Source organism: Diospyros lotus, chromosome 5, assembly GCF_014633365.1.
Source record: "Diospyros lotus cultivar Yz01 chromosome 5, ASM1463336v1, whole genome shotgun sequence".
Lineage (NCBI taxonomy): Eukaryota > Viridiplantae > Streptophyta > Magnoliopsida > Ericales > Ebenaceae > Diospyros > Diospyros lotus.
In genome coordinates, this window is record NC_068342.1 from 19,123,531 (window position 1) to 19,137,335 (window position 13,805).

The following is a 13,805-nucleotide window of genomic DNA, read 5'->3' on the forward strand; positions in this document are numbered from 1 at the left end:
TTTATTGAAGAAAAGTAAAATTAATTATACATATACATTCATTATAATGTTAATATATATACATAAAGGCAGTTATTCTCTTTTCTTTCCACCATAAATTTTAGCTTCAAAGATGGCTATTTAGTTTGGTAAAAAAAAATAAGAAGGGTATTTGGTAAAAGTCCCTGTTTACTTAAAAGCCAGCAAATAATTTTCTACAAAATTAGAATCACCACAACTGCAGAAATGTCATACATTAATATTAGGAGAAAATATTTGCTACAATTGTGATACACAACATCATGATGATGACTTAGTTTCCGAACAAAAATCTTGAGCATGGCAATGGAGAATTTTTGATAAATTTAATTAAAATAAAATTTATCTTTGGTTACCGCTATATATTTAGAATTTATATACATGATAAACCATGACTGACTTGTGATATCATATCATGATTTGATTAAGTGACCGACCGTAGTTGCATTTAAATATTATCTCGTATCTTAGATGGCTTGAGTTCCAAATGGCGAATGCTGTCCAGGCCCATTGCTATCCTAATGAATTGAATTTGGTAGAATAAAATTCAGAAATCCCAAATTTATAAACTTGGGCTGAAAACTTTCACAAGCCCAAATAAAACTGGCCTCCGCAAGCAATCTTAAAAAAAAGCCCACCACCACCATTACCAGTAATTGGGTCAGAGATTTTAGAAAGGCGCCTGGCCTGGCTGATATACAACGAGGCAGAAAACTCCATTAAGGCCCCTTTTTTAAGCCTAAGGATACCATCACACGAGAAAAAAAAAAGCTCAAATTGGCATTATCATTATTAATTAAACAAAATTACCTGGGCGGGTCAAAAGGGGGTGGTGAACAACAACAAATAACTCAAGCCATGTTACAACATCTAGGAGAGGAGGGAGATCTTACTACAGAAGATCAAAAAAGTAATCCATACCTTGTCCAATTTCCCAAATTGATATGCCTGCACCCCATGAACGAGCTTCCTCTAGCCGCATTGAAATTGACAACAGTGACGGGTAAAACACTGCATGCTTGACATGCTTATTGTCAGTGTATACAAAGAAATGCTCCGCGCTGTTCTTCTCCCACTGAATCAAAGGCCTGTGCTGTTCCAACAAAGACAAATAATCTCTTCCTGTGATAGCTCCACCCCCAGAACCTGCAACTAAAGGTCATTCAGAAGGAGGAGAATTGATCTTGCGTGGAAACATACCATGACATGATTTCATCACAAAAAACAAATCTCCTTTATTAGACTTGTTATCAAACCTCACCAAAGAGCAGAGTGGATGGATTTCCTTATAACAGGGTAAAAAGGACTCCAGAAGGGAAATCCAGAAGGGACAATTGTTTTAATTGATCACTGAAAAGGAAAATTATAATCCTTCAATTGATTATCAAACTATTCATACTTTGCCACTCAAATAATTAACGACTTGGATTTTCTTTATGCCAAAAGTTCATATCTTATCCACCACTACTATAGTGAAGTCCTTTAATGCAGGAAAGTATACACAGATAAAGAAGCAGCGAAGCCTTGACTAGATACGAGATGGTTTATTCTAGAATATGAGAGAGATCCAGAGAAGTGCATCTGCTTTCTCTAATGACGTACGACTGGGACCTAAAGGATTCAAGATGCTTTGGAAATCGCAAATCTTGGTGCCTTGTTTTATCACCAAGAATTTGCTTATGAATTTGTAATCCTGCCTCCCAACCCTCTTAGTTTCTTTAATTCAATTCTTCCGTCATCTGGTCTCATTAGTCAGTGAACACATGGTGCAAACGGTAGGTAGGTTAACACCAAGCAGCATATATCATTAAGAGATGAACCCAAGTAACATTACCTTCTGAGAGGATGAAGTCATTGCCATAGAAATTGATACCAATAAATATCTTGTGGGCCAGGCTAGAAGCACCCGTACCGGTGGGACCAAGGAGTAGCTGCAAAGTAGAACGGATCCACTTCAGAGGTGCATTAGGTCCTGGATGCTGAGGCTCTGAGAAGTCATAGGTCATAAGCGAAAAACCATCCACTGCATCACTCAAGCTTTTAAGATCCTCTGGCCCAAAGTCATACTCTTTAAGTTTCTCCGAATATGGTGGACCTATAACATAAACTAGTTGCAAGTGTTGCCTACTCTCCCTCTTTAAGCTCACAGCATGCAGTGCTTGGCCAAGTTGCCTAATGAACTGAAGTGCCTGTCTTGCAAAGAAGAAAATGGCTCCACAAGATTCACATATCTTAGGATGTAAAAGCATTTTGGGTTGTAAAGGAAAATGTTGGGTTACAATGGTAAAGATGAAGAAAATGAACAGAATTCATTCATGCTTAAGATACACAATGGCAAATAAACTTTTGTATTACATATAATTAGAGAGATAGTATCATCACTAGAAAAAGGTATTACAGAAACAAGATTGTTTCTTGTTTTGCAAAATTTTATGCCAGTATAATACAATTAAAAAATCAAGAATGGCCAGTCAAATAGATATTCATCAAAACAAAAAGGAAAGAAAGTAATTCAAACAGACCTCTGATATAATCTTTTCCCCCAAGGATGGAGAGCACAAAGAACAGAAATATAATAGACCATGAAAGAAATGGCACTGGTAGTCAGTGTACATAAGAAAGAAACAAAAGTTTATTTATTTCTTAGTATAGGAAATAATAATTTGTAACAATCAGTATGGTTTGCTGGCAGCTAAGGTAAGCACCTGCAGACTAACTGATTTCTTTGTGAAGATTGCATACCTCGAAGCACCAAAACAGAGAAGCATGCAGAACTTGAAAAGAAACTAAATTAAAATGAGGGTTTCTTATGTACCCTATTCCGCATGTCAGGGTCTTGCAAGATTCCATAAGCTGCCCACCTTGACCAAGATTCAAGCACAATACCATCATATTCCATTTCCCTATACATTAGGACAAGAGTCAAATTAAAAAAGAGAAAAAGAGAAGCAGCAGGATAAATTGATACAAAACAGCACAAAAGATTGAAGAAAAAAGAGAAGTAGGGGAAGTAGAAGAGAAGAAGAAGTAAGAACAAAGAGAGGAGAGAAAACTCAAGAGAAAATATCACTTGTATTAAAGTTCATCTCCTCTACATTTAATTGAGTAAGGTCAGATCCAATAGAATCTGTTTTTCCTGCAGATCCAGATTCCTCCTGTTCTTTGCTGGAGATAAAGGCCTGGGTCTTGGGAGCAAGGCTCTTAAATCCTCCCATCCTGCTCAACACCGCTTCTTTGCCGTGAAGCTTGAAGCAGGAATCCCTGGTGTGCCTGGGCTTCTTGCAATAGGTACACCATAGGCCTTCTCGGCCTGAATTCTTGAGTGATCCCTCTGCCTTTCCTGCTCTAAACCGTGCCCCTTCTTTGTTACTTGACACCATAGCTGAGCTCTCTACACTATGATCATTAAGCATAGCTCCCCTTCTGTTTTCTTCACTTCGAACAATGGAAAAAACTTATTAAGAGTAGGTAATTTTTCCCTACCAAGCACTTGGATCCTTACTTGATCATACTCAGGATTGAGACCCGCTAGAAACTCTACAATCCTGTCCCTTTCATGAATTTAGTTGAGGGTGACAGCATCCTCACTGCACACCATTTTGATGTCTTGATATGTTAGGACACGGGGCATAATTGTAATAAAAGTCGGGTAGTTAAATAACTAACAGGCAGAGGAATGTAATTGAAGGGAAGCCTTGTAGGAGCTAACGCCTACTAAAGAGGCTGTTTTAGAAGAAGAATCAGTTTTGGTGAAATAACAAACTCTCCCACCCTCTTCATTTCTCTCTCTCTCTTTCTTTCTTCTCTTGTATTTCTGTTTTAGAAGGAAATTCCTTTCGGAATTTCTGCCATTGTCAAACCCTAAGTCAAGGGCTTGACATGATAGTGGTCTAGTTCTAGCCATAACCCCTTCATCTTATTGTAATACTCTGTTATAGTGGAGACTCCTTGTCTTGTCCCACTAATCTTAGTTTTAACCTCAAAAATTACTAAAGCATCTTAAACCTTTGAATAGGTTTGCCTCACTGTTTCCCAAATATCCCTCGTTGAAGTCAAAAACATAAAGTTTTTACTCACCTCTAGTTGCATGGCACTCCATAGCCAAGACATGATCAACAAGTCTTCAGTATCCCATGCTGTGAAGATGGGATCCAAATCCTTTGGAAAGGGTCCAGTTAAGTGACCTAGCTACCCTCGACCTTTAAGGAACATCCTCACAAGCTGAGCCCACTGCAAGTAATTTCTACCATCTAACCGGTAGGAAGGGTGCATCCCAGGCAGATCTCCTGCTTCTATTGACTGTTGATCGATTGGATTTGATTCAGCAGTGGTCATGGTAAGGGTTGCTTTGAATATTTCAGACATGATTAAGGAAAAAACCGGTTGGGCAAAGAGAATACTGGAGTTGGTAAACGATGGCTGAACAGAGACAAAGCATTGGAGGCTTCGAAAAGAAGAAGAAGTGCAATGAAGGCACTCTAGGGTTTTAGGACGAACAGAAGGATGTTAGTGGCTATGATACCATGTAGAAAATCAGAATGATTCGCTTAGATCATAAGCATGTACATGGTTACATCCTTTTATAGAGGAAAAGATTACAACATGAGGAAACTAACTATACGGAAACTAATCTAATTGTAAAAAGGAAAGATACATATGAACAAGTTTAAAAAAGTTTCCTTAGTCTGATTTATGAAGTATCTTGTTAGGATTAGGAGCTCTTAGAAACTCAATCAATACTTGTTTGCCAATTCTTTCAACACTCCTCGCCCAAAATTAACCCACAACAGAAAAATATAAACTAAAAATGAAAGAACAAAATTAAACAAAGAAATAATGAAAGAGATACAACCAAACCAAATAGTAGGCGCAAGATATATCTTGGTTCGAACTGATCAAAGATCAGTCCTACATCCAGCCGCAAATCCCGAGAGCAATCCACTAGAAATCAGTGAAAACAGATTGCAAGAACCCTCCACTCTCTATCACACAAGTACACTGCCCTCTTACACAGATTACAAAGACTCTCTTTCTCTCAAAGAAATAATGAAAGAGATACAACCAAACCAAATAGTAGGCGCAAGATATATCCTGGTTTGAACTGATCAAAGATCAGTCCTACATCCAGCCGCAAATCCCGAGAGCAATCCACTAGAAATCAGTGAAAACAGATTACAAGAACCCTCCACTCTCTATCACACAAGTACACTGCCCTCTTACACGGATTACAAAGACTCTCTTTCTCTCAAAGCCTTTTCTCTCCTCTCGGCAATTTCACTTGTATTCAGAGACAGGAGCATTAATTACAAAGCCTACCAACGCTTTCTATTTATAGACCATAGGGGCGTTAATTACAAAGTCTAATATTTAGCCTACACAAAGACTAAAATAACCTTCATAATAAAACATCTAAGTTATCTACATTCTAACTTAGAATTCCAGTCGCATTCATTCTCCAAATGAGTTCTACTATCTTCTTCATCTTTTAGACAGATTACTTCATGCAAAAATCCAACATATCCTAATTCAGAATTGGAAGCTTCAAAGGATCACTTTCTTGCAATATTCCCGTGAACCAATAAAAATTGAAGTTAGGGGTCATATGGTCAGTGGCTCCAGAATCAAGGACCCACATGTTACTCCTAGCAATTTTAGAGGCAAAAAAAAACTTAGAATGTAGGCATTTACCTTGTTGGGCAAGAGAGCAGGCCCCATCTTGGATTGTCCTTAGGAAATTCTTAAGCTTGCTCATCTCAATCAAGTTCAACCTCTGCCAACATTTGGCTCCAGCATTATAGGTTAGGTCACCCTCCTTTTGCTTTGTTAAAAAATATGGTTCATGCTTTGTTTAAAACCTTAGATCCTAGTATGTTTCAGTGTGAGGTGTGTGTGATTTTTAAACATCATCGAGTATCCTATCCTGTCAGCAATAAAATCTCATCTAAGCCTTTTTCCTTGGTCCATTCGGATGTTTGGGGACCACTTAAAATTCCCAACTGTTCTGGAGCTAGGTGGTTTGTTTCTTTTATAGATGATTGTACTCGAATGTGTTAGGTATTTCTATTAAAAGAGAACTAATAATGTAAAGGATTATTTCAATAATCAATGGCTTCATTTTTTCTAGCAAGAGGGCATTGTCCATGAGTCTTCCTACATAGATACTCCACAAGAAAATGGAGTAGCTGAGAGAAAGATGAGACACCTTCTTAATGTGGCTAGAGCTCTACTCTATCAGCATCATGTTCCTAAAACTTACTGGGGAGAGGCTATTCTCACAACAACCTATATAATCAATAGAGTCCCATCTAAAGTTCTAAATCATCACAACCCTTTCCACTGTCTCTCCTCATTTTTTTCCAATCTAAGTTTGCACACTCCACTTCCACTCTGAGTGTTTGGTTGTGTGTGCTCTGTTCACATCCCCAAAATTCACCGAGACAAACTTGATCCACGCGCTCTTAGGTGTATCTTCCTAAGTTATTCACCAACCCAAAAGGGTTACAAGTGTTATCACTCGACCTCTAGAAAGTTCTATGTCTCTAAAGATGTCTAATTTCTTGAATCTTAGCCTTTCTTTGGCTCTCCTCAGCTTGGTCCTTAGGGGGAGACTAGAGAATATGAGGACCAAGGCTCCTTGGATGCATTTCCTGATTTAACACCAGCACCAAGAAGCTCACATGACTTACCTGACTCTCTTTCTATCCCTCCTTCTCCCTCTGCTACTACTCCTCTTCCTACAGTATGTACTGAGTAAGTAGTCCCAAGGTTACCATCCCCAGTTAGGTTTAAGGGCTCTCCTTATGTGTTCAAAAGGAGGCAGCCCATTGTGGAGTCTCAGCCTACATCAACATCAAACCCAACTATGAAATTTGCACAATCATCAGATTCACCTCCTCCTAGCCCTGTTTCTAATGACCTAGACCTCCCAATTGCTGTGAGGAAAGGGGTCAAAAGCTGTACATTGCATCCTTTGACCAATTACTTGTCCTACCATCATCTCTCCCAAAACCACAAAAGCTTCCTAACCTCATTGGATTCTATTGTTATTCCTAAGTCAATAGAAGAGGCCCTAAAAGACCAGAACTGGAAGCAAGCCATGCTAGAGGAAATGAATGCTTTACATAAGAATCAGACGTGGGAGTTAGTGCCTAGACCTAATGGAGTCACTCTAGTTGGCTGCAGGTGGATATTTAATTTGAAGTATAAAGCTAATGGAACATTGGAAAGGCATAAAACTAGGCTAGTGGCTAAGGGCTATACTCAATCCTATGGCATAGATTATTATGAGACTTTTTCCCCCGTGGCAAAAATGATCATTGTAAGGATTCTCATATCCCTAACAGCTCATTTTGGGTGGAAGATGCAGCAACTAGATGTAAAGAATGCGTTCTTACATGGAGATTTAAACGAGAATGTATTCATGGAATTACCCCCCTAGTTTTCAAGAAAGAGAAGCAGGTACAATGTGGAAGCTTAAAAAGGCCTTGTATGGGCTCAAACAGTCCCCTCGGGCATAGTTTGGCAGGTTTTCTAAGGCAATAAAGTCTATGGGATACTACCAAAGTAGAGGGGATCACACTCTCTTCTTCAAACATTCAAGTAAAAAGGTTACAACTCTCTTAGTATATGTTGATGATATAGTGGTGACCGAAAATAATGATGAAGAACAACAAATCCTCAAAGGAAAATTAGCCAAGGAATTTGAGATCAAAGACCTTGGGGGTGCTCAAATACTTTCTAGGAATAGAGGTTGCTTACTCTAAGACTAGAATCTTCCTATCTCAATGTAAGTATATACTTGACTTGTTGGCTAAAACAAGAATGACATGAGGGAAAGGATCCAGCATACTTGTGGATCCTAACCTTAGATTGCAGGAGAATCCAAAGGGAAGGCAATAGATAGAGGAAGGTTCCAGAGACTTGTTGGCAGGCTAATCTATCTCTTGCATACTAGGCCTGACATTGCTTTTGCTGTCAGACTAGTAAGCAGGTTCATGCATAGCCCAATCGAGGAGCACATGCAAGCTGTAAGGAAGATCCTGAACTACCTAAAAGTTAAACCAGGTAAAGGCATTTTGTTTAAGGCTAGAACTGAACTAAATGTGCAAGGATTTACTGATGCAGATTATGGTGGTTCCATAGTTGATAGAAGATCCACCACTAGATATTGTGCATTTTTAGGGGGAAATCTTGTGTCTTGGAGGTGTAAAAAGTAAAGTGTTGTGGCAAGATGTAATGCAGAGGCAAAATTTAGAGCCACAGCCCTTGGGTTGTGTGAATTGCTGTGGCTAGGAATTATTTTAGAAGACTTGAAGATCAAGATCCAAGGTACTATTGACCTATTTTGTGACAATCAATCAGCTATTAATATTGCTCACAATCTTGTTCAGCGTGACAAGACTAGGCATATAAAGATAGACCGGCACTTCGTAAAGGTAAGTTGGATGTTGGCCTAAGTCGGATTCCCTATCTATCATCTAAAAATCAAGTGGCTGATGTGTTGACTAAAGGGCTGGCTGGAAAGAGATTTGAAATTCTAATAAGCAAGCTGGGACTAATAGACATTCATTCACTAGCTTAAGAGAGAGTGTTGGTTCATGGGAATATTACAAGAAAGAAATCCTTTGAAGCTTCCAATTCTGAATTAGGATACTTCCCAAATCAGACTTAGGAAGCTTTCCTAAACCTGTTTGTATGTATCTTTCCTTTTTGTAATTAGATTAATTTCCTTATGTTGTAATATTTTCCTCTATAAGAGGATGTAACTGTGTACATGCTTATGATCTAAGTGAATCATTCTAATTTCCTACAGTAATCAAAGGCATAAATTTTTTGAATACGTCATAGTCCTATTTATAGGCAAAATCCAATCCTAAAGAAAACATAATTATGAAATCCTATCCTAAGTATAATAAAAGATAAAAACTTAGCTAAAAAAGCAATAATCTAAAATATAAAAACAGAATAAGATAAATCTAAAATCTCTAAAGAAAAACTCACCCTTGAGTTTTGTGATAACAACCTTCATCTAAGTCACCCAATTCATCAATATTGTGTTCTGTTTTTGTTCTTCTAGATGTTCTACCTTATCTACGAATTTATTGTTCCACATAATGAAAGTCAATAGTGGACAAGTACAATCAAGTGACCAAAACCCCTACAGTTAGGACACTGCAATTGCGACTTAGAATTTTTAAGGTAGCATACTAGGCAAAAGAGGGCCCGGCACTAACTTGTGGTTCACAAAAGAGGTATGGTTCATTAGAGGATGATCATCTCTACACTTCTATGATGGGTTCTAGAGGAACTATGCTTTTCAGAAAGTCTCTTAATCCTAGAGGCCAATGTTGCAAGTTGAGTATTCATCTGTTGTATGGAGGCAATCATCTAGACCAACTGGGTACTTGTGTGGTGAAGACTTTGTTGTATTTTGGGCTAGTTGTTGGGGAGAAAGGTCCGATAATTTAGGTGATGAAGAATCTGTTATGTCGCTGGGGTTCAAAGCTACATTGTGGTTAATTAGTGGCTGGTTTTAGGCTCAAGAAAAGTTAGGTTAAATGTAATTGGTCTCACTGTGCAATTGGTATAGGCAAAATAGTATGTGCTTGGGGTTATTTTGGTGTGCTAGATTTGGGTTGGGGCACATCCAATTGGGTTGGGTTGACTCAAAAATTAGGTTAGTTGTCTGTTGGATATAGAAAAAGCAATTAGGTTCTTGAAATTTGCACTTATGCAGTTATGCTCACTTAAGCGCGCTTTTGACAACACTGGTTCTGTGCCCAATAGAGAATCACTGGTTGAACAAGTGGTTATCTCAATGCTTAGATTTTTTTTTTATACTCAACGAAGAAGCACCTAGTTGGACTAGCAGTTCTTTGATGGACACATAGAGTTGTTAAGTGTCTAGCACTCAACACGCACCTAGAATTTTCAAAGTCTAAGTTAGTGTGAAAAGAAAGTCATTAGGTTTTCAATGACTTTTTTTATAGCCATTGCCCCCCATGCACAAGCTTATAAAATTTCAACGTGGGACAAGGTAGAAGTTGGGGAACTAAAGAACACCTTGTCCCAAATTAAAATTATAAGATTGTACATGTGGCTAATGCCTATAAATAAGTTGTTGAAACCAAAGTTTCTACAATTAGACCTAGAACGTTCTGTCTGTCTGTGTGTTGAGTGTTGGACACTCTAAAAATGCTGAAGTATACAATAAAGAACCACTAGAACCAACAGTTCTTTGCTGAGTATAGTAAATTATAAGTGTCAAGAGACCTATTGGTTCAACCAGTGGTTCCATCCTGCCCCTAGCCAGGCTAGAACCTCTTCCTGTGTGGCTGCTGAGGTGGCAAAGTGACTGCTAGTTTACAATTACTTTTAACAAGTATCTATTTTCGAAAAATATTTATTTAAATTGTGCTATTTTTGGAAAAAATTCCTCATGCTCACCATGTGCATTATGTTTTATTGAGTGAATTCTTTAGTTTGTACTTTTGAACCAGATCCATCCACTTATATCTTCAAAGGCAAGGAAGGTGTAAAAATTTCTTGACTCTTTCCAAAAGTAAAAACGACCCTGCTGTAATTTGAATCAACAATCCAGATCATGTACTAATCTTTGCTGCAGGATGTCTTTGAGAATGGACAGCTCTAGAAATCTTCCTTTGGCACATTTTGGCGTTTCTAGAGAACATCAGCACATGTTTGCAGTTGGCTTAAAGACAAACTCAGAAAAGAACTTTTTAGATCTCCAAAACACATACGGTAGTCAACTGATGAGGGTGAACATGACTGTAAATATGCGTGCAGCCTCCTCTTCCAAATACACATAGAAATTAGGTTTATATCTATTTCACCTTCCCTTATCACATATTGACAGATGAACACCATTTCACGTTTTTCAGCTTTATCAATCTTAATATTTAGAGAAGGAAAAGGCAGGTTTAGGTTGGTCAGTGTGAACTAATGGATCTTGCTATTCTTTTTTGGTTCACAATGATATTCCTGCAGAGCTCATGACAGTGGTTCATGGAAGGATGCAAACAAGACAGAGACTGACAAATCATGGGAAAGTAAAGGACGTTGGAGTTTGGGGAATATCTGAAGATTTGACATTTCTTTTTAAGCTACAATTTGACATTTACTTGTCTTACAAAATGAAATGGTATTAGGATAAAATAGGAACAAAAGAATAGCATGGCAAATCTAAAAATTAGAGAGGTGGCTTGCCTTTCTGTTTGGTCTAGATGTTGTTAGTCAATCTGTTTTCCTAATATGACAACAAACTCACTAAGAAAGAAATCTGTAGTGGGACAAAAGGCATACTTGCATTCTTTCACTATAAGGTCAACTGCCTTATTCCTCTGCTTCTTCTTCGCCAGCAGTTCAGTTGGGAATACTTCCAAGACAATTCTCGGTAAAACCTGTTGAGTGAGAGTGAGAACACTGACACAAGTATTGAGTAATTATAAGGTCTTTTTTAACTGACAAAGAATTCAAGAAGTTAGTCCCTTTCTTAATCATTTGCATTTCAATAAGACTATAAAAGTATAAGTGATTATGTAGTTGCCATCTATACAAGGCAGCCCAAGCCAAAGAAATAGAAAAAATAAAAAAAAGATCACAGTTTCATCAATTAGAATATTGAAAACAATAGTAAGTGGAACACCAATGCATTAAGCAAATAATTTATTCTAAGTTCTGTAAACGTCAAAAGCATTTCATTTTATAACAGAAAAATATGACTCATAATTGTTAATTATGAGCTTGTGGGAGAAATTTTATCTAGCAAAAGATGCACTTTTAGTGCACATATCCTTTCAGCCTATTTTTATCATTAGTTTCACATCACTGTTTACAAGCCTTATAAAGTTCACAGTCAGACTAGCAATTTAACCAAAGGGTAAATTGACCGCACACTTCTTGAGCTTTGAGTATTTGGCCCAAAAACTCCAAAATTTATATTTTGCCAAATCAGTCCCTAAACTTTCTTGAATTAGCCATAACACCCCCTTCATTACTAACAGCGTTAAGTAAATGGGAAATTCTATTTGCAACCAACTGTTTTGCTATTCACAGCCACCTTCTACAATTTCATAATTATTTTCCAAAAATACCCTTGTACATAGCCATCCACTTGCATCGCTCATTGTCAGCCATCATCGCCGGCGGCTCAAGCTCCCACTGACAGCCGCCATCAGCTCCCACCTCCCACCCATCATCGCACCCACTCTCTCTCCCTCACTGACATCGCTCCCATCGAACCCACTTTCCTCTCTTTCTTTCTATCGCCAACATCACTCCCATTGAACCCATTTCCCTCCTCTCTCTCTCTCTCTCTCTCTCTCTCTCTCTCTCGTCAGCATTCCTCACGACCGCCATCATCGCACCCGAACCCTGCATTCAGACGCTCCCAAACCCCAAGGTTCAGGGACGTTCAGACTCCCCTAACCCTAGGAAGCGCCCTCGAACCCTGGGGTTCGGGTGCGATGGTAGCGGTTGCAAGGAACGCCAGCAGGAGAGAGAGAGAGAAGTGGGTTTGGTGGGAGCGATGCCGACGAGAGAGAGGGCGAGAGAGAGAGAGAGAAAAGTGGGTGCGATGATGGGTGAGAGGTGGGAACTGAAGGCGGTTGTGTTTGTCGCTGTTGCCAGTGGGAGCTTGGGCAGACAGTGAGAACACAGACGCCGATGGGAGCTTGGGCTGTTGGCGATGATGGGTGGCTGCAAGTAAGGGTAAAAAGGACTCTTTTTCAAAATGTGGGTGTAGAGAGCAAAAAGGTTGGTTGCATATAGAATTTCCCTAAGTAAATTTATCATACACCCTCGAACTTTGGACCTTTGACCTAGATACCCCTTGAACTTTATTTTTTTGCCAAATTGGTCCCTAAACTTTCCCAAAATGACAAAACACCCTATCCAAAAGAAACAACTTTAACTAAATTAAATTAAATTGAGATCAGGGATAATTTTAACTTAAATTAGTTTAATTCAAGTCATTTCTTGCAAGAAGGGTGTCCTGCCCATTTTGGGGAAAGTTTAGGTGATATAGAACCTGAACTAAAGAAACAATAATAATCCCAACTACTCAAACCAAATATCATTAATCAATATTATTCATCAAAGCCTTACCTACAATACATCACTAAATGATTGTTTATAAACAACTAATAGATAAAAATAAACTCTAACTAGGGATTTCTTGACCCAATCTAATTAAGATTATAAAGATGATCCCAATCTAATTAGAATTCTAGAAAATAAAAAGGATCAAAAGAAACTAGGAAACAAAATAAAAATAAATGAACTAATAAAACAATATTAATTCTCACTTTTATGCCTAAAATATTGTTTCTCAAAATATTTGTTCCTACAATCTTTATCATTCTCTCCCAGTTGAAAAGAACTTGACTTTGACAAGTTGGATTGTAAATACCACTCCAAGAGTTCAAGATCTAGGACCTGAATCCTCTTCAGTAATCCAAGTATTATCTGAATTTGGTCGACCTTTCCATTTGACAAGAAATCGTCGATAACCACCACCACAAAAAGAAGCCGCAATTTCATCGTCAAGCATAACATCAATCACATCCTTTTGTTGTGGTATGGGTGGATACAAGAAACATGGTGGCATGCATAGGAAAGAGAGGAGGCTCAAATATGACTCAATAAGGAGTTAAATCTTCCACATTGAAAACAAAGCTAATATTCATAAGTAAATAAGCATTAGATTCAAGTTTACAAATGATAAGAACGGGGCCACTAGCTCAAGCATGCAGTTTCTTGAAGGAATG

The 13,805-nt window shown here is 38.2% G+C and overlaps 1 protein-coding gene across 1 annotated transcript in view; it reads right to left on the reverse strand.

Annotated features, from left to right (window-relative positions):
* Nucleotides 1-778: 778 nt before the first annotated feature.
* Nucleotides 779-13,805, reverse strand: part of LOC127802541 (uncharacterized) — a 39,306-nt gene continuing 26,279 nt past the window's right edge. Inside the window, exons 5-8 of the mRNA XM_052338392.1 lie at nt 11,341-11,438; nt 2,834-2,921; nt 1,853-2,207; nt 779-1,164 (exon numbers count right to left, since the gene is read on the reverse strand). Of these exons, the coding sequence (XP_052194352.1) occupies nt 911-1,164; nt 1,853-2,207; nt 2,834-2,921; nt 11,341-11,438 (795 nt within the window). The 3' untranslated portion in view covers nt 779-910. The remainder of the gene's footprint in view (nt 1,165-1,852; nt 2,208-2,833; nt 2,922-11,340; nt 11,439-13,805) is intronic.